The sequence below is a fragment of the Ciconia boyciana genome, chromosome 3 (genome assembly GCF_034638445.1).
Source record: "Ciconia boyciana chromosome 3, ASM3463844v1, whole genome shotgun sequence".
In the NCBI taxonomy this organism is placed as follows: domain Eukaryota; kingdom Metazoa; phylum Chordata; class Aves; order Ciconiiformes; family Ciconiidae; genus Ciconia; species Ciconia boyciana.
The window spans coordinates 62048386-62069251 of NC_132936.1; the positions used below are offsets into that span (position 1 = coordinate 62048386).

The 20866-nt window shown below is 40.1% G+C and overlaps 1 protein-coding gene across 6 annotated transcripts in view; it reads right to left on the minus strand.

Annotated features, from left to right (window-relative positions):
- ARHGAP18 (Rho GTPase activating protein 18) overlaps positions 1–20866 on the minus strand; it is a 106352-nt gene that overhangs the window by 24183 nt on the left and 61303 nt on the right. For 3 of the 6 annotated variants that reach the window (XM_072855833.1, XM_072855836.1, XM_072855834.1), the window contains exons 2-7: positions 17285–17484; positions 14730–14965; positions 11794–11866; positions 5408–5577; positions 3014–3179; positions 262–353 (exon numbers count right to left, since the gene is read on the minus strand). In XM_072855833.1, the coding sequence (XP_072711934.1) occupies positions 262–353; positions 3014–3179; positions 5408–5577; positions 11794–11866; positions 14730–14965; positions 17285–17484 (937 nt within the window). Of the gene's footprint in view, positions 1–261; positions 354–3013; positions 3180–5407; positions 5578–11793; positions 11867–14729; positions 14966–16866; positions 16929–17284; positions 17485–20866 lie in introns of those variants that run through there. The other 3 variants (XM_072855837.1, XM_072855838.1, XM_072855835.1) reach the window with 3 other exon arrangements.

The following is a 20866-nucleotide window of genomic DNA, read 5'->3' on the forward strand; positions in this document are numbered from 1 at the left end:
GTAAACTTGCCTAAATCATGGAGACCAGTTGTAACAAAAAACAAACTTTATTCCTTTAACTCAAAATACGTCTGATACAAAGCTAAGTATCACATTTACTGAATTAATAAGTAAAGCTGCAAATAAAAGTTACAATAACTTTGATTGATTAGAGTAATATACCGAAAACTTTGCTACAGGGAGCAAATAAATCCAGGACAAAATGTTATTTGTTTGTCATTTGCAGGTATGTAACAAGCTGACTTGTTTGTGCCTATTTACCTTTTGAAAAATCAGTGGTATTTTGGTTCCTGGCACCTTCTTCTGATCCTGTTCCAGTAAAACTGTCAGTGGGACACCAAACAAGCCAGAGTCTGTAGAATAAAGCAAAAGAAACTAAGATACTATCCATATCTGTTCCAATACAGGTGATAATGGCATAAACCACATTTTAGAAGCGATAAGCCTATTCAGAGCTACTGACCTTTTGTTCAAAGTGTTCGAATGTCTTTGTCAATCAAGTTATTACACAAAGCATTCTGGCTAAAAGGATTCATTCATCTCTTCCTTCAACCATAAATCAGAAGTCTTCTGCTTTGACTTCAAATTGCCATCCACATATTCTGCAGTACAGTGAAACAAACTGCATAAATGAACCATCTGCGTGGTTCTGGTTTGCAGAATGGGTGTGATGATGACCCTGCAACGCAGATCTTCATCACTCAATGCAAGTTATTATAATTAAGATGCAAATGGCATGAGTAAATATCCAGAAATCTGGCTACTAGAATGAGACAGATGTAATTGTCACCCAGAGTTACTCTGAACACTTCTCTCTATGAGGGTTTTGAAAGAAGACCTTTTCAACCCTTGTGCTTTTGCATTATACAACACCAGCAGGATAGCAAGATCACCATCTTGCCAAAGGTGTTTTGCCTTTTTTTTTTTTAATAAAAGCAAAAGTACAGTTAAGTCTTGGTTAGAAAATGATCTTTACAATAGTGCTAAGGCAATGCAAATTAAAAAAAGGAATCTAGTCTCAGTTAATCTAGCCCTGATGCAAAACTAGCCTTAGTCTTCAAGTAAATGGGACTCCCATGTGTTTATGGCCCAGCTGAATAGAAGTGAATGACCATTAAGAGAGAGCTATACTAGTAACTACTAACCTCAAGTTTGCTGACATAGAACTTCTCTGTCAGAAGTACTGATAATTGCTGTATGTGCAATTTTTCTGAAACAGCATATAACGCTAGATGTAGATAAAAACTCCTGCTTGGTATGATGCCATGCCAATATTGAGCACAGAACAGCTGTAATTACTATGTCAGCCTTTGAAGGAATGTGATATATGTCAAAGAAACATCGGTTTCAGTGCCAAATAGGGGAGATCTTGTATCTCTATCAGCATAAAAAGTCTGCCTATAAAATATGTAGAGACTCATACATAGACTTAACATCCATACTCCATAGTTTTATCACCTTGAAGATCCTGTCAATAATAAAAGTTTCTACTGAGATAAAGTTGGAGAAACAAACTGTAGGAGGTCAATAGAAAGGCAGGGTTGGGCATTCCACGGAATGCATTATGTTTTCATTGTCTTTACGTACTCAAGCACAAAGGGGAACAGCCAATAGATCCACCGTTGTATGAATCAATAGGCCAAACAGCACTTCAGGAGTGAAGAGGTGAGGGTCAGGTAGAGCAACAAGGCACTGAAGGCATTGCATTGCAAAAGCAGATTTGTTTGACAGAAAGGGTGACATGTCATTGTCTATTTCCTAAACATTTCCATGAGTCTAGCCCATCTTTTTTAACTTGGGGAAAAACAGGGTTTTTAATCAATTCATTGTTTTTATGACTGCCTGTCATTCACCCAATAATGCTATAAGTGAAATTCAATTAACGATAAATTTGGTAAGAAGAATCAATTAAAACTAAGACCCAAAATAGAAAAGAAGAAAGTGTTTTGTCTCTGTTTATTAGTGAAAGCACAAGCACTTCTGCAAGAAGAAAATGCATTTAAGGGATCAAGGTCTCATAGATGTTTCTGTGTATGCTTTTTGCATTTGAAAAGTTATTTTCTACTACTGTAAAGTGAAGAGCATATTCTGAAGAATCTATTGTACCTTACTGTATATCTCTCAACCTTCTCTGTTGCTTTCAATTATTTCAAGTGAGCTATTGCACTGTCACATTCACTGAACCTTGACAACAGGGTTTTGGCCAAAGTAGGCTTGTGATTAACTGGGAACACATTTCAAGCTCTTGTAAAGCATTTAGCAGAAACCAGAAATACAGAAAACAAACAAAGCACTGAAAACCTCTAGCATCTTGAAATTGGTTTCCATGTGTCCTATGTTCCCAAGAAAAGCACTGTGATAATACATATGCTCCAACGGCTTGCAGAGCAACATGACACACTGCAGCTGCTCGACATCCTCTGCAACAGCCCAAATCTTCCACTTAATATGATGCCATTCAGCATAAAAACTGCATTATGGCCTGAGTAAATATTGGATGGGCAAGGCCTATGTGACCCAGGAAAGTTTGTACCAGACAGAAGAGGAAAGCAGATGACGCAGGTTCGCAGCATCTCCAGCCAAGGGCAATGAAAGCAAGAAAGTCAGGTAGAAGTAGCACAGGAAAGCAGGAGAAAAATACCCACAAGGAGCACATACATGTGCCCTCCCAGGGAATGTATCAGTACATACAAACTTCTGTGAAGCAATTCTTCCTGCACAGCACACTACTAAAATAGTTCCCCTTCTTCACTCCTTGGTTTACCTGCTCAGTGACTGACCTGAGTTTTAACTTTAGACAGAGAACACAGTCCTGTAGCTGGAGTGACTATGTGCATGAACTTGCTTAAAGTGTCCCTTGGGTTAAGGAGTATAATTAAAGCTGCTCAGGACCTATGTTACTATTTATATATTAATATAAATTTTCTGCTTGAACATCATAAAGAACTGGATGCATTTGTTTTATTGGATTAAAACAGACCCGTTTGGTTCAGAATATGAAACACTGACTCACCTTTGGTTTTGATTTTTACAGCTTTTTGCTGCTTGAATTCTGTCCCAAGTATGTCATAGAGAGCAGTTAATTCAATCAGTGCTAAAGAATAGACTTTCTTCATGTCCTGAGGGGCCAGGTCACCAATTTTTGTGGTACCTGTTTTGTCCTTCGGCAACCTGAAATTCTAAAAGCAGAGATTTGCAGCAGAGTGAATAATTCAAGTCATAATAAATTACTTAGCTCGAAGGCTGTGCTTCCTTCAGGACACAACCTTTCATCACGAAGCCTGCTGTTACTGATTAAACCACGGAAGAATCCCCCCATAGGTTGAAAAGCAGATGATCTTAAAATCATAGGAGGATTTAGGTTCCTAGTGACTTCTGGAGGTCATCTAATTCAACTGCCTGCTCAAAGCAAGGCTAAATTCAAAGTCTGATCAGGTTGCTTGTTGCATTGTCCAACTGAATTTTGAAAACTCCCAATAACCTCTGTGGGCACCCATTCCAGTGCTTAACGCTCTCATGGGGACTTTTTTTTCTTTGCAAAACAGAATTTCCCCTGTACTCTCTTGTGTCCATTGCCTCTTGCCCTTTTGCTGTGCACCTCCAAGAAGAGTCTGGCTTTGTCTTGCTTGTAACCACCCACCACCACCACCTTCTGCATCCTTTTGCATTTACAGTGGTGGAAATTACTGTCCATGAACAATCCTATGCATGTACAACTGGGATAGAAATCCCTCTGCACTTATGCACAGAAAATAACATATTTGGCTGCCTTATAAATAATAATAAAGGGGTTCCCTTCTTAGGGAAGGGGGATCCTTAATTATGGCTCATTTCTACTGCACTAAATGCTCAGAAGCTGCAGTCAGAGACCAATATAAGGAATTGAGCCGAGAGGGGGAGGCAGAGGGACTTTCCAGCTCATAGAGCTTTTTAACTCCATCTCTAACCAGCAGGCTTCTAAGTAAGACTCTTGCCTGTGCTTGACATTAGCAGTATGCATGACTCAAAGCAGGAAGGCTGACAAGACTTTCTTCCATTTGGAAAGACGTATTATACTCCAGAATTATTTTCTCATCCTCTACAAACCCAGTGATAACACAGATGAATTGGTGGTTATGGTACATGACTACAAGGGCACATACCAAAACATAAACATAATTTACAAATTGTAGATATATAGTCAGTTTCCCGCCTTGAGGTTTGATTGACTTGCACAAACATGTATGTTTAAAAATAGCTGCCAATGATGAAGGTGCAACAAATACAAATTGTAGATTTAAATAGGTAACTCCTGTCCTTTTCCTATTATTTTGCCACTCCTTTCATCACTGAAGGAGAAATCCCATAGCCATGTCTTTAAGCAATCCTTCATAAGCCTAGCTAAAAGTATAGCTAAAGTATATATTATGTATATATATATATGCATATATATAGAAGTACGTTAGACTATAGCTATTGTTTCCTTGTTATAGGCTGCATTAGAGAAACATGACTCAAACACTTTAGAATCCATTTCTAAATATCCACTAGTGTCTGGTTTATAATGTTTAAACTAGGATACATGGGGTAATTACTATTTGAAGAACTGCACATGCCCTTATCTAAATTAAGTGTTTGAAGAACTGTGAAACATTATTACTTCAGACACTATGTTTACTCAGACATGTTTGCATACACTGTTAGAAAAAAAACCCGACATTTTTCACACCAGTCATTAGTTTACAGGTCATACATAACTGCATGTTCATGAACTGTTAGGCAGAGAGAGATCCTCAAAGAGATGCCTGAGGATCAACAACAAAATGCCTTGGAGGATCTTCTTTTGTATTTATTTGGATTCATTCAGAAGGTGCCTTTTTTATTAAGAGTTGGAAAGTAAAACCGAGCACAAACTAATCCTGAATTTCCTGCCATTTGACTTTAGACTTCTATGGACCATTCTGTTCTTCATTCTCATCCCTCACCTATCTGCATTGGATAACTGCACAAGGTTTCTACAGGCATCCACCACCCCTTTTTAAATAACAACAGAGATTTTATTACAGAGGTAAAGCATCTCACTTCAGATAACAGGAAAAGGGGCTGTAAACAAATGAAGTAAGGACACAGTTTGTGTACAACTACCACTAAGCCACTATTCCAGCTTAATATTACCAGTCTGTTATTGCTTACACAGAGAGTGCATTTTGCCAGACAGACAATGATATAAATAGGCATAAAAGTAGTTATTCCCATGTTATTGAGAATACTATTCCCCAAGATGAGTGATCTTGAGAAGGTCTATCTCCATGAAGCTGGATCCGACAATGTTCTTCTAAATCTAATTCACCCACTATCAGATAAATATCATGCAAATAGGACCACTAGTAAAAACAAAGAATGAGAGCAATAAGTAGGAAACACCTACTGGGAGAAGAGTGTCACCTCCTCCACCCTTGCACATTTTGCCTACTGATTTGTCTTTGAGATTAGCTGCCTGTTCTGCAAATGGTATCTCCAAATTGATGTCAGTGTCCAAAACCGGCATGTCTTCAAGCAGGCTCTTCTGCTCATCAGTTCCAAGACTGAACTTCGGACCTGAAAACAGAGTAGAAAAAACTAATAATCAACAGCAGCACAACTGAGCATCACTCAGTGCATGAGAGCAAGTTTAAAACCAAGTAGAAGTCAACGCTGTGCAAGGGATGGACTTTCTGGCTGAAAATTCACCAATTTCTGCATTTTTTTATGTCAGTTGAGAATTTACTTCTTACAAGGGTCCATCTTTTAGAGTTTTTCTTGAATAATTCTGCGAAGGCATGGGGTTTTCTCCTTTTTATCTATTATGAAAAGATAAAGCAATCCACCTCAATCAAACAGCAGACTCCCAGAATATTCCAGAGCCAAATAGCTTTGGCATCAGAAGTTTCTTGCCATCAAACACTTTCCAGCTTCAAAGACTAACATCCTGCGACCAAATCAGCAATTTTTTCTGCCATTAAAGTTTCAAAAGCAAAAGAGAATGTTTCCTCTATGATCCAAAGCGTTAACATCTGGGAATAACAGGGAGTACATAGATCATGTCTTTGCCCCAACATCCCTGTCCTCACCTCAGCCTGAAGAGTCTAGATTCCTCAAAACTGTTTGGACATGTTTTCATGATACAGGGAAGGACTAAGTACACAACAATGGCCTTACTTCTCTTTCTTTGTTCCTTAAAGGAATCAAACACTAGACAAATTTAGAACTTTTAAAAAAAAAAAAAAAAGAAGGAAAAAAGGGAGAGGTAGTTCTGCTTTTAGAAAAAGAGGAAGTCTAATTTCATAGTAAATCAACCATTGCTTTTCAGTCTGAAGTTAAAATATATCACAAAAGAAGCAAGAGGAAAATTATATTGTAAATAACACTATTTAATACAAAGCATCAAAGACAATTTAGACAGAGAAAGATTCTAATCTCTCCACCATCTCTCTTGTGATGTGATACTTCTTAAAGGATACATCCAGGACTAGGTTCCTTGTACAAGACATTACAAATACCTAAAGGATACATCCAGGACTAGGTTTCTTGTACAAGACATTACAAATACCTTGTAAGTATTTGTGATGAAATTCAGACTTTCTTAAAACCAGCACAAATATAAACAAATCAATCCTGCTCATTTCAATGGGACCATGATTCTGCCATTGGCTCCTAGACACAGGAGACTGCAGCCTGTTCAGAGCTAACATAGTCCAAGTGCAGGAAAAGTGGGATGGAAACAGACATGAGTTGAGGAGGCAAACCATGAGCAGTGCGGATGCTTTGGTATATGAGTATTGCATAACGTAATGGATTAATTTCTTTACACCACTGTGGGAAATTTTTCTATGGCCTGGGATAACTATGCTAAACCAAGCCAGAATAAAGTTCCCAGAAAATAGTTACAGCTACAGCAACATTTGGCCTTGAAGCAGGGGAAAGGCTGCAGATAGGCTGATTAAGGGAGAAGGCATCAGGAAAGTGCTGCTCTACACTGATACTTCTAGTGATCTGCAAAAGAGCTGAGCTGCAAGTGTGCAAACTGAACAGCATATGAAGCATCAAGTTTAAAAAAAAAAAAATTACACCAACTTGAAAATTTTTCTGAATTGTATCTGCATCTAACTGAAAGACTGTACACAAAACAAGACTAGTCTCTGCTATTCTTTAGAGTGAGTCCTGAAAATGACCTCAGTCTTCCGGGGCCAAACTCAGGGGACCTGATAGGCAAATGGCTGCAGCGACCACAGCCACTCTCTGGTAGGGCACAGTGCTTTATGCAACCAGTTCCACATTAATGTAATTGATCTAGAGCTGAGAGGCTTCCAGAGAGAGAAGGTGGATTTGAGTTAACACTTTGACTCCACTTACAACCAAGCCATGCTGTGAGAAGTAGAATAAAACATTTCCAAATGTTGCCTGTTGTGTGTATTACTCGCCACATGCTCCTTCCAGAGTGGCTTCTGCTCACTTTCCATAGACCCCGAAAGATGCCTGGGGCATACGCTAAAGATTAAGCTGATCCTGAAACTAGAGCTGCTCCTTTCGGTAAAGAGATATGTGAAACCTCAGTAACCAAAAATATCCAAGGTCAAATTCATCCCTGGCTTCGATCTTTGGCCTCCCTGTGTGTATATCTGTATACATCATGTAAACTATTTAATGCATCTGAACTAAAGGAAAACAGTTCCTGGTCCCCCCAAGACTTCTGTCATGCTAATGTGGCCTATACATGACCTACATACTTCCTACCAGCCTGGGAGGGATCTGATGTTAACAAACAATAAAGCAGTAGCTCCTGTTTCAGTCCTCTGGTCATACGAAGGTGGCATGTAAAGCAGATGTCTTGGTAATGGCACATTTTAAAACTCTGGAAATGCTGCTGTTGTGGGGAGTTTCTTCTTGGTCTATAGCCTTGCTCCTATTGTTGTGCATTCACTAACTAGGAAGCAGCTGTAAGAGGAAGCAGCTTTGGTGTTCTGCCAACCTGCCAACTGCATGCAGTATTTCATGAGAGAAAAGCAAGTGTGATACAGAAAAATGTAAATATTATCTATAAGGATGTGGAAACTCTATTTTACATTAGTCATGTACCCTTTCCTTGGTTCACAGTGCTATTTAAAGCTCACATAAAATTATGGGAATTCTACAGGAGCGGGGCATGGATTACGTTTTGGGTTTCTTTTTAATAGGACATGGAAATATAGGAAGTGTCAACCTTGCTATTTCCTAGTTTTGCTGGAGAATCTAGAGTATACCCCGATGCAGCTATGCTGATAGATCTTAATTTATAATTGGAAAGGTAGAACAGCTGATTTTTTTTTGAGTGACAAAGCATTTCTCCAAAATGCTCATTCATAGATGATTTTAAATAGACAATAAAAAACTTTGTAATCTTTTCACTAACTCTCTATCACTCTGGCCATAGATTCCTTATTTATCATGTAAAATGAAAAGCAGAAACAAACTCTTTAATTAAGAAATACAACCACATTTCAGTCTTTTTTCCTATCAAGAAGCAAACATTACAGTTCTTTGCCATCGTGTTACACATAGTACATGCAATTCTTTCATCTATTTGCCAGATCATTATGCTTTGAGGTTGCCCTTATGTAGTCAATCAGATTCAGTGTTATACAGATACGCGTGGAAGGTCGGTCTGATCTAAATATTTAGATGTGTGAAGTATACTAGAGCTGGTGGAAGGCCAAGACATACATAAAGTGGATAAGGGGGATTCATGCTGGAATGTGGAACGTCTAATCAAGAACTATTGTCCTCAGGAGTGAAGCACATCCTGGAGAAATATGTAAGCTAATTAAGAAGTTTTTGGAACAATCTGAAACTACTAGTAGAAGTGTGATAAGAAGCACCCTCATGTGAACTCTCCTCATTATAATACTAAAAGTCACACCCCTTGAGCTGGAGACCCCAGCCCAAGCAGAGACCCCTCACGTTTGAGCACGTGCAGAATATTAAAGTAGTACTGTAGCTTTAAGATTGAGACAAGAAAATGTAGACCAATAGAAAACCGCTTTGCGTAGTTACTTATGCATATGTATAACTAGACCGTATAAATATTGTACCTGCATGAACGAGCAGTGTGCTAGCTTTGTGGAATTACCACCTAGCACCCATTTTTGCGCAAAACCAGAAATAAATCGATATCTCGGCTCTGTGTGCATATTGGGTGTTGCACACTGGGTAACGAACTCCGTTTGTGAGACAACACTTACACAGAGGTTTTATCTAACATTCTTCCCTTGTAGCTAATTCTGTGTGCTCAGAAGGACAACTGCAGTCCCACAGTAAACTGACTTTTGCTGCTCCCCTGTTTAAGCTAACAAGTATTTAGCTTTTCATCTGCTTTATTCTTTGCTTTTTATTTCTTGAGATGTCTCAACCAACAAGGTTATTTACTCCTTTTCACAGGCATCCAAAAAGAATTACTTTTTTTCTTTCATAGCTGTTGAACATATTGCTAGCTTTACAGGTCTTTAGTGAGCGTTATGGATTGTTAATATGATAATGTCTTTTGACAGCTTAAGACATGATTCTGAATTTTCTTTTCATTTCCTGTAGACGTGTTCTGTACCTACGTGAAACAAAGAGGCACGTAAAGCCAGTAAGTGAGGGTCCTTCCAAAAAAAACTCAAATGTGCATCTACCAACAAAAAAATCTTAGGAACTCATTAAACTGTTCTGTTTGAACAGGATCAGGCAGAAAAGAATAAAAACGTAATGGTTTCATATTATTCCCTGAGTTTGTTTACTTTGTTTAGGCAAGAAACAAGGTGTGTCGGACTGGCAAGAAAGGAGGAGTGAGCACAGGTTCACACAGCCCATGTATGCTCTAAGGGCAAACCATCAGCATCTTCAGTCTGGCAGAAGCACTTGGGAATGCAGCGTTCAAATACAAAGTTAGAAACAGAGTCATCACCTTTGGAGAAGGGCCAGAGTTGTTCACTCTAACAGTTTTAAGACATCTCAATCTAAGCTTTGGATTTTTTTTATAATGGCTGAGATGATATTCATATTTTTCAGGTAAAACTGGTACTACTTCTCTGTCAAAGGGCGTTTCCACTTTAAAATAATGTCTTTGGATTTCATAAATACTTAGTATCTCTGAAATATCAGGCATTGTTTACTTTTTGCCCTAAATTCATTCACTGTTTGTGTAACACTAATTTGCTCATCATTCTGGAGGAAAGATCACAGCAAAGCACTGAAACAGGTGCGGTGCTTTTAACACCACCAAACTTGCATGGTTTGACTGCAAATTTAACTGATTTTTTCTTCCTGCTCCAATGTTGGGAGCAGAGCCCACTTTAACATGTTGACAAGAGCAGAAGTGTATCAGGATGTAAGCAGGCTGCATTTGCCATCCACATCGCAATCTGTGCTGAGGAGAGCTAGCATATGGGATTTGCCTTTCAGAACTTCCCATTTCTGAAGGGTTCATCGGGGCCACTAGAAAAAAAGAACCAGATGTGATAAAAACTCTGTAATAATTGCTTGGTAATTTTCCAGCTCTGAATCCTACAGTGCAGTTTATTGACACAAGCACCAGGCATCTCTTCCTTCCCTTGTGCTGAACCAGCAGTCTGGCAGTCCTCCCAGTTTTTTACTGTTCTTACTGGAGTGAGGTTTGCTGAGACTAAGGGAAGGAAGGATTAACAGCACTTCTGGAAACGCACAGATTTGGTGATATTCAGGGCTGGTTTATATTAATCTCTCCCACTTCAACTTCCATGCACATCCTGTATTGTTTGTTGCTGTTTTCTAAGTCTACTTACAGATTAAGTAACTTGCAGTAGGGAACTGGATCTGCCTGAGTGACTATTTAAGTTGCTATAGGGTTCAGTGTAACACCTATGTGCTATCCAGTCCCCCAGAAGAAGAAAAAAACCCCAACATACAAACAATGCAGAATAGCAGTGCAGTATCTTAAAGCTTAAATGGCTGCCAGTTAATATCCTGATCTCTACAGTGATGGGTACGGTGGTATAACAGACACAGTGCAACCCCTACTTTGAAGAAACCTAAGATGATGCAGGGCAGCCACCCTTTTATTATCGGATCTGAAGAAGAGCAGAAAGCTTTGTCAAAGTCTTTCATCAAAATTCATACTCTCAAAACAGAAACTACAGAATCAGCTAAGGACTTCTGTGATGCTCTGTCCTACCTGGCAGTGAGAGGGAGGGGTCTTCCACAGGTACTGCACCCCTCTTGTGTGATCACGCACTGTTGAACATAACCCAGTCCTATACACACAGAATGCTATTTCCTTTCCATTTTCCTTAAAAAGGTAAACAACTTTTTTCTTCCATTCCTGTTTTTCTTTCATTTTGAGCTGCAGACATACAGCCAGTTCTCACTTTTTTTGCATGTTTATAGTCCATTTGTTTTTGTTCTCTTGTATGCACTGATGAGCTTATGTATAGTGCTTCATTTCCTGTACTGTACAGCAGAGATAAACTAGAAGGGGTAAATTAAGGATCAGCAAAGACCTTAGCATAAGCTATGAGAGGAGACTTCTCCCAGATGACTCGATTATAAGATGATCACTGTTAACAAACAACGTTTCCCAGATGGCTCAAAGGACACTATCTACAGCCATGCTTAAAAATTTTACACCACAACAACACAGGCCAGAACAGGTTTCTCATAAGACTTTCATTTTCTTTTGCTGAAAAGTTACTTGAAATATGGACCTATGTAGTAACTTGTGTAGTTGAAAGCCTACAAACTAAAGGGGGGGGAGGGGGGGGGAGGAGAGTTGTTTGGCATTACCTTTTGTTCCATCTTGTGTTTCATTTTTGTTTTCACTTGTTCTCGCAGTTGAAGGTTCACTTCCATCACAGACCTAAGAAAGGAACAATAAGTATGCATGCCTACAGAAACCAAATACATGGTTGTAGAAACTCCTTTGACTCTGTGCAGGATTAAAACACATACTCCTGCAATTCAGGGGTATGCAGAAGCACACCGGTGTGGTTCAGTAGAAAACCCTTTGCCAAAGTCTATGGGGATCTGAAATCTAGGTAATTAAAAAAGAAGTAATTAAGTCCATTCCCCCTCTTCCTAAAAGGCCAAGTGGGTATAAGACTTAATTTTCCAGAGTTGCAAAGAATAAGAAAATGTAGTCTTTGACCTGAAGCCATAGTTTGCACTGGAAAAGATATGGAAAGGGAATCTGGAGGAGACATGCTGACTGACAGTCCAAATTCCTTCCTCTTGCAAAATCTTACATGGTTGCCTCCCCTACAGAACAATCCCATCCCTTTTGCAGGGCGGCCTGACATTAATATCTGTGCTTACAGCTTCAATTCCCAACAGTAAAACCAGGACACTTTGAAGAGACAACAAAACAGGAAAGGATTTGAACCATCTTCTCCTTTCTACAGTGCTGCACTACACAGTCTCAAGATTTGTCACATTCCCTGAACTGGATGACACCTACTATAGAAAAAGATATTTAAGAACATGTAGAAAATCTATACCCATATATATATGGGTACACATGTACCCATATATGTTTTTACCTATGTATTATTTTTATTATCTTTTTGGCAACTCAAATCAACAATGAATGTTTAGCACTTTAGATTTTTAATCATATTTTACTCAAGCACTGTATAACTCCATACTTACCAAGAAAAAAAAATCAAGTTTTAAAGATTTCTCCTACCAACACAAATCTGTATATCTACTTTTTTTTTTTTAAATCGGGGATCTTGAGAGGTGGAAGAAGATAGCATGACTGCCCAGAAAATGATTAACATTTCACAGAGCAGTAGAAGCAGACTGGGAAGCTATCAAGGTACCAAATGTCTAGTTTCTCTTTGGGAATATGGCAGGAAATTTAGTAGAAACATCAACACAATTGTTGCATTGATGCGAATCATCAACACTATTGTTTTACCTTTCCTCCTGCTTTCCTCCAGGTGAAGGGGGTTACAGGATTTTCAGAGGCTATTATTAAACTGTAATGACTTCATACAGCTACAGATGGCTTCAGTCCTCTGTTTTTACATAAAAAGCTTTCTAATGATGGGAGAGTAACAAAGCACTGAGACAAGTTACCTAGGGAGGTTGTAGAAGCTACTTCACTATAGGCTTTCTGTGACAGATTGGATGAATCATTCTGAATAGAATCATTCAGAATCAAAGAATTCTGCAAGCAACGATTTCTGAATAATTATCTTGCTTTGGAGAAAGGAATGCAGTATAGGTTTGAGGGCCTACACTTGTATTATTTTATTTCAGTCAAGGAGACAGGTTTAGAAGGATTCTTTTTTTTTTTAGTTATTTCTATATTTAATAAATATATTTATTAAGATGTATAAAACCTTCTGTTTTATACATCTTAAATGGCTACAATCATTTGTCTGTTTGCATTACTTTCCACTGATGTCATCAATATCAAAACATACTTTAAGAGACACAGAAGTCTACTGAACACTGTGACATGATTTTCAAACATTACAATGTGTAGTTTAAATACAGGAACATGAGTATTTCTTGTGCTTTACTGAAATAACATACTTGAAAGGGAAATTATACTGCTTTAAGCTTTAAGATATTTTACCTAAATTGCTCTGCAATTAGATCTTGTAATTTTTAGGTGTAGTCAATTCCAAATCAGATCCTGGAAAGCTTTTATGGAGTTAATATCCCTTCTGCAACCACATGCAAAGAAGAACAGTGAAGGGGAAGTTGTGCCTCCAGAACATACATTTGAGCTTACAAACTCCCCCCACTACATTTCACCTCTCCTGAATTTGAAAGGAGTTGCCGAAGGAGAGGAAGCTGTTAGGTGAAGGAGGAAGTTAAATCCCCTCAAAATTCACTACGCTTTCCACCGCCACTACCATTGCGTTGAACGGCAGTGGCAGCAGTGAGAACAAGGGACAGGGCTGAGGTCAGGTAAGCTAGCCATGCACTTCCATCAGGTCAGAGTCTTCTTACGGCTGAAGTTCTCGTTGCTTTTGGGGCAGCAGACAGGACACATATGCTTCTCCACAGAAGAGGAATTCTAATCATAGTCTCCATTTCCCTCCTTCCCCTTTCCTGCGTATGGGAGAGGAACTCCCCCATTCAATACCCCATGAGAGGGGATAGGGACCCTTCAAGACCTGTCAGAGCAACTTCCCACACACAGTTTTATGACATGCACAGGCCCTGGGAGTTAGTACGGGGTCTAAGCCCCCCGCTGACAGGCATAAAGACCTAGCCAAAACAGAGGAGGTTAGGTTGATGTCCCTTTTTTAATCCTTTTTAAAAAAAAAAAAGAAACAAGAGCACCAGTAAGTAAGAGGTACTGCCCCCTATCTGGCAGACCCCTCAGGATGGGTGCAGGGCACTACCACCCAAAGATAAGAGCGGGCTTTTGGTAGCTCTTTGGGTGATTGTTGTCATGAGTTTTGCATCTGCATTAAAATTAATTCAGATTAATATCTTGACCATGGAGTGGTTGTTTTATTCATCACCTTTAAAGAATACGAGGCAAATATATTTCTAAAATTGCTTAATGAAATGTCAAGTCTGGGCCAACGCTATTCCCATAAATTCAGTAGAAAATTCCCTTGGAAATCAGTGAAAAGTTAGACACAAATCTTCTAGAAATATCCCTTTTGTGTCTGTGTGTCCCTCTCCTCTCCCCCGACCCCTCCATGTCGCTCTCTTCTCTCTGCCAGAATCAAACAAAACAACGGACAGGAACTTACTTTTCCCTTTGAGTCATTTTGTAGCCTGAAGATATCTCTGACATCAGGAATCTGGTGCTGTTTGTTTTTTTTCCTCATGGTTTGTGTGACAGTCTCTACTCGCTTTTCTACTGCTGCCTTCTGAGTTCGGGTCAGTGTGGACAGAAACACCACACTTTCCAGGGAGTCACCAGAGCTCTCGCCAAACAGATTTGACAGACCTGCCTCCTTCAGCCATTCTTCTTCCAGTTCTCCCTCTGAGCAAGGCAAAGAGGAAAAGGCATAAACGTTGGCTTTTGAGTACTGTTAAGCACACTGGATGTTAATAACATGATCTAGGTAACGCAGTTCACAGGGAAAGTACTAAGGGGATCCACAATTAAGAACAATTACTTACACTACCATGACCTGGAAGAAAGCTAGTGTTTCTAAAGAGCTTCAAAAGGGTTAATATATGATATCAAAGCTTTTAAAATAGTTAATCCAATACAGATTGCTATGGGGCAAACTTTATAATAATCTATAGCACTTCTATTAAATCATATACCATTTTATAAGTGTACCTAGATATAAATGTGTATGGGGAAGTCTGAAAGTCTCTGATCATCGCTGCTTCATTGATTTTTAGTTCAATCCTCAATCTTTTTAGCTCCTTTACTGACATGGTTCTGCTCACTTTTTTTGATGCATTAATCCTACACCTCTGCACTAGGTCAATTTAATGAAGGACAAACCAGGCTACAAGAGTCACCTTAATGTTATTTTTTAATCAGTTCTTATGACATGGTCTCCAGCCTGCTGACAGCCCACAAAACAATTGTTGCTTTAGTCTTATAGCTGATAAGGTATCCTTTATTGACAGATCACTGCACATGAAAGAGGAGAAAGCTATTAAACACTGTCACCCATGGCAAAACTTCTGCTTCTGAAACCAGTATCTCTCTGATACTTTCTTTAAAACACCAAGTTCTGTCTGTAGCAGCCAAGTTTGTGCTGAATGCCAACAACCCTCTCAAATGTTCAAGCAACATTTCCATTTATGAGATATCTAAAAGTACTCCAAAGCTGGCGTGTCAACTTCACTATTGACTGCAGTTTCCCACAGTGCCCAGTGCACATCCAAGTGGGCACCTGAATATTAACAGTGTTCAGAAAACAGACACAAAATTTTAAGTATGAATTTTGCTATGGCTATGCGGCCAAATCCTGAGCCTCTGACAAGACTCTCTCAGATTTTGTTATTAGGGCTGGAAAGAAGGGCTACACCTATTCTCCAGAGCAGATGCGAGTAAGGTATATCTCATCTCTCCTCTGCCTAGCCTTTGCATGGCTGCATCTCAAGCAAGCCTCTGCCCAGGCAGGCCCATCAGCCAGGTGCAGTGTCACACACATTCAGGAGTACTCACACCCAGGCGAGGTGCTACACATTAGGCAAGGTGTGGGGCAGAGCAACATCTGCTCGAGCTGATCAGCTCAAATGAGCTGACTCACTTGGGCCTCATGCCAGAGTCAGCAGCTCAAGCTGGAGCAGCAACTCGGGGGAACAAGGCTATATATAAATAAAAAAGGAAATGGTGGGTTTTGGAGTGCAGAGCCTGAAGCCGTAGCAGCATCAGTGAGCTGGGGTAAGAGAAGAGGCTCATGCACTGCAGAATGATGGGCTCTGCTGCTCTGGAGAAAGCCTTGCAGCTCTGTCAGATACCCTGCTCCCCAGGCATGCAGGCTTGGAGCCTTGCTGCTTTCTCCAGAGGCAACATTGCTACCCTCTTCAGAGCACTTGTAAATAGCGGTGATGTTTCAAAACACCTAGGGAGGCAGAAGTGCAAATCCTTTTGAAAGCTAATGGAGCACATTCTTCTCACTCATGCAGAGGCCATACCAACATGCAAAGCTCACCATTTTAATTTACTGAGACTGGGAGCCTCTTGTAAGAATGGGAGAGGGGCAGATACTACACTGTTAAAAAAATAATTTTTGAGATAAGAGTGGAATTAAGGACATTACTCCTCTTTTGTCTGATAGGACAAGAAAAATAAAGAAATTGCCCAACTTCTTCTAAGATCATGCCCTCAGGAGTGGCCCATAATTGATACTTCTGAGAAACAAAAATAATACAACTGAACAGTCACAATAGTTACAAGCGTAGAAAGTTACTCACTAAACTTAAACCGGTTAATCATTGGCTTGTCTTCTAAAGCGTGAGGTTTCTATCCACAATAGCTACAATAACGAACAACATACACAAAGAGCGAAAGGGTAAGTTAGTTTAACAGTAACTGCAAATAAAGCTTTGATTGTTGTGATTTGCAAATACAGGCACCTTTCTGATGTTCTGCAAATACCTTTTAAAGGAAAGCCAGCCTTTTACTTATCTCCAATACAATTCTCTTTCAGGGCACTGCCTGTTTCTGGTGATATGCATCAGAGGCAACAGAATTTCAACAGTGGATGTTCAGCAGAGTGACCTCCTTTTTCATTTAAGTGTGTTTGGTGGGTGCCATCTCTTGAAATAAGACTTAAAGAAAAAACCCTAAATCAGCAAACTGATGATCATTCACAAGAACAGATTTCATTACCATCTGGCTCTTTCACTACAAGTGCTACTCGTTCCTCATGATTATTTCCTCTGGTTTCATGGATATTTTCAAGTTCTTTCCAGTAGTCATCCATAGACAGTTCATCCAAGGAGTCCTGAGATCCTGAGCGGTCAAACGATGCTCCATCGGTGGTCTTCTTGGAGTGGTCATGGTTCATTGTATACTGTCCAGACCGACGGCTATAAACATAAACCAAAATGCAATTCTTGGTTAGCATTTTAAGATACAGGATATGTTAATATCTGTGAAGGCAGTTAGCGATGAATTGTGTCAAAGTATCAAACTATACATATCTATACATATACGTATTCTGCTATACTTATCTCCCAATCTGGAATGGCACAGGAGTCTGTATGAAAGAGGAAATAATGAATCCAAGTTCTAGTAATCCTAGTTACACCAAACCTCTAATTCAACTCACAACAATCAGTTCCACAAAATTCATGGTACATATCTTCCTAGCATCACCTTTCATAAAGAATTTTTCAAAAGTGCCTTTCTGCCTGAGTAAATTCTTATAGCTTGACAGTACCCCTAGATTTTTCCTTTGCTATTCTGCTTTTATTCTTTATAAATATTTAGTCTGGTACCTATGACCTTAATTACAGCTGGGAAAGGACAATGAAGTTACAGTTTGTGAAGTAAACTGGTGAGTCCAAACGTTTAATAAAGGCCAGTATTTGTTTCTCTTGCTTCCTCTTTGACTGAAAGCTTACCATTTTTATAGTTTGATGTTACTAGTTTTTGGTTCACCCTGCCAATTGTATGTTGCTAAGGCTTTCAAAAGGGATCTTTCATCTTAAGTGTAGCTGCAACTAGAAAAAAGAAACCAACAACCTGAAACCTCTAGGTCTCATCTTGACCTTATTAAGTCATTGGCAAAAATTACCACTGACCTAGCAAAGAATTCCTCTTAAAAAGTGCAAAGGTTGTAGTGATGTCATTGAAGTTACAGGTCACCCTTACAGTTGAAGATACCAAATCAAAAGCTACCAACTGATTCAGAGTATCAGCAAGAGGACATGGATTACATGAGTAGCAACCTGATCTAACTTCAGAGTTGGTCCTACTTTGAGTGGGAGGTAGATAGGACAAGATGATCTCCAGTGGTCCTTTCTAAACTAACTTACTCTACTATTGTGACAGTATATCAAAATTCTTCCTTGTATTAAAAAACAGTAAATTCTTAACATTTCAGTAACAGCTTCAGAAGTCTTTAATGTCTGAATTTGTCTCCATATACTAAAAAAGGAGGCATGGTTCGGGGTTAAGTAATAAATATCACTTATTCCGACAGAAAAACATATCAAAGATCAAGCATTGTGGATTTATCACAATGTAAACACAGTAAATTAAGTCCTGCCTTCCCATTTGGCTGACATTGCAAGTTTATCTAGAATTGAAACAAAAGCACCTCGGCCTTACATTTTATCTTGGCACAACTAATGCTTGTTAGTTGCCCCTAAGTAAAAAAGGCATACCTTTCTCTCTGAAGATAAGCCCGTTGTGTGTCCAAGTCACAAATCCTTTCACACCATATGTGCTTGATTCTCTGATAAGAAATACTAACTATATGGACTTTGCCTTTAAAGGTAAAGAGCCTTATGGAAGGACTATGAGTTTCCACCTGCCCTGCCTCTCTGCTCCAGGTACAAGTTAATAAATGACAATGAATTACCAAGCTAATATGCACCCCAACACCATTCCTGAACCTGCCCTTATTTGAAAGCCTAGGAAAAAAATATATATAAAGGAGTATTTAGCTTCTGCATCAATGGCAATAACAACATCTTAATAGTAGTACATGTTACCCAATAAATACAATTTCTCCATGTAGCTACCTTGGTTCTTAAAGTCTCCTGACAGGCATGTCCCGTGTGTTCCCTGTGCTGCTTGTGAATCCAACACTAATCACTGCAGAAAGATGCTCATGGAGCTGCATCAGAAGCGTCCCCAGCAGCCGATGTCGGTGCCGAGTGTGGCCGAAGCAGGTCGGGCTTCCCAGCCCTTGCCCAGGCTTCCCTCCCCCTGCGGCTGAAGGTGCTCAGAGCAGACTGGGTCCCTCTCAGAAACAGACTCCGTACGGTTGAACCGCAGCCCCAGTGAGGTCAGATTTCAGCTTCTCGTCCCCCGGTTTAACCCTGCGGAGCTGCTCGGCAGCTCTTCGGTGGCCTTTCACCTTTGGAACAACCTGCTCTCACTGACCCGCCTCAGCTGAAATTTAACCACGACAGCACACCACGCAAAAGATAAAACCAACAGATGGAATACGTTAAAAGCGTGCACTCTGGGGGGCTCTGGCAGGCTGAGGTGGGATATTCTGCAGCAGGCCACGGCTCTGTGCCATGCTTCCAGGGAAGCTCTCCTCCTGTCCTTCTGAAAAAGCCAGCTCGTTACCTTCCCCAGATGAAGTCCTGTCTCGAAGAAGTCTGTGCCCTGAAATGCACAGCTGATACTCGGCACAGAGCACTCAAGGCCATTTTCAGGGTCCTGTGAGCATTTGCTGTACATTAAAAACACTCCATTAACTCTCAGAGACTGCGGCCTACCCTTCAATCACTGGTCACAGGCCTGCTCTACTCGACCAAACATAAGCTGCTTTTCTTGTAAGGCTCTTCCCGGCCTGATCTTTCCATCTCTCATTAATGAATCAATACAGCCGCTCCCAACTCTGAGCGGGCAGTAGCGCCACTTCTCCTCATGAAAGCCCTCAGAGAAGGACATGAACGACCAGGGGAACCTTCCAAGAAATATTCACACAAAAACCTCACTGCTCTGCTGCAAATCTTCTCCTTCAAAATCCATGTTGCCTTAGGCTCATCCACAGCTGGCAGCCCCAGCGCCGGCAGCACTCGGGCTCTTCAGGAGCCAAGGCCACAGGCCGCTGCCACACCGCTCCCGCTCCACTCACCGATTCCTTGTCTTCCCTCGTCAGACTCAACCAACCCCTTATCCCCAGTTTCTGTTTGGACTGCAAACCCTTCCAAATCCATCTGCATTTGTCCACATCCACAATTCACATTTCTATGGGCTGGGACAGAGAGAGGCTCAGGCTGGGAGAGAACAACTGCTAAAACTTTAGCTGACGGAGCAGGTCAGATCTTATTTTCACTTCACTTGGTTCAGTGTTTCTTGCTTTGCATGCCCCACCAGAGAAAGACGCCAGTGAAGCAGTATTTGGTGGGTAATCTGCACAGCAGTGGCTCCAGGCATCCCCATCTCTGTCCCTCCTATGAACCCCTGCGCACAAAGAGGCACAAACAAGAAAGACCCTTCGAGGATAACGAGGACAGTCTTGATACCATAGGGCTGGTGTAGATGAGAAAAGAAAAATATTTTTAAAAATCCACAGCGTAGGGAAAAATAGGTTGCCAATTAAGATTTTTATTTGTAGATATCTGTTGACAAGACCAAGAACATGGGATTTCTGCTGTTACCTTCCACTAAATTCAGTCCTTCTCCAAACATATACTTAGTAAGCACTAGTTGCATATCACACAATAAAAACACATAGGTGGGAACAAGTTAAGGCCAAGAAAAAAAAGAGAGAAGAAGGGGAGA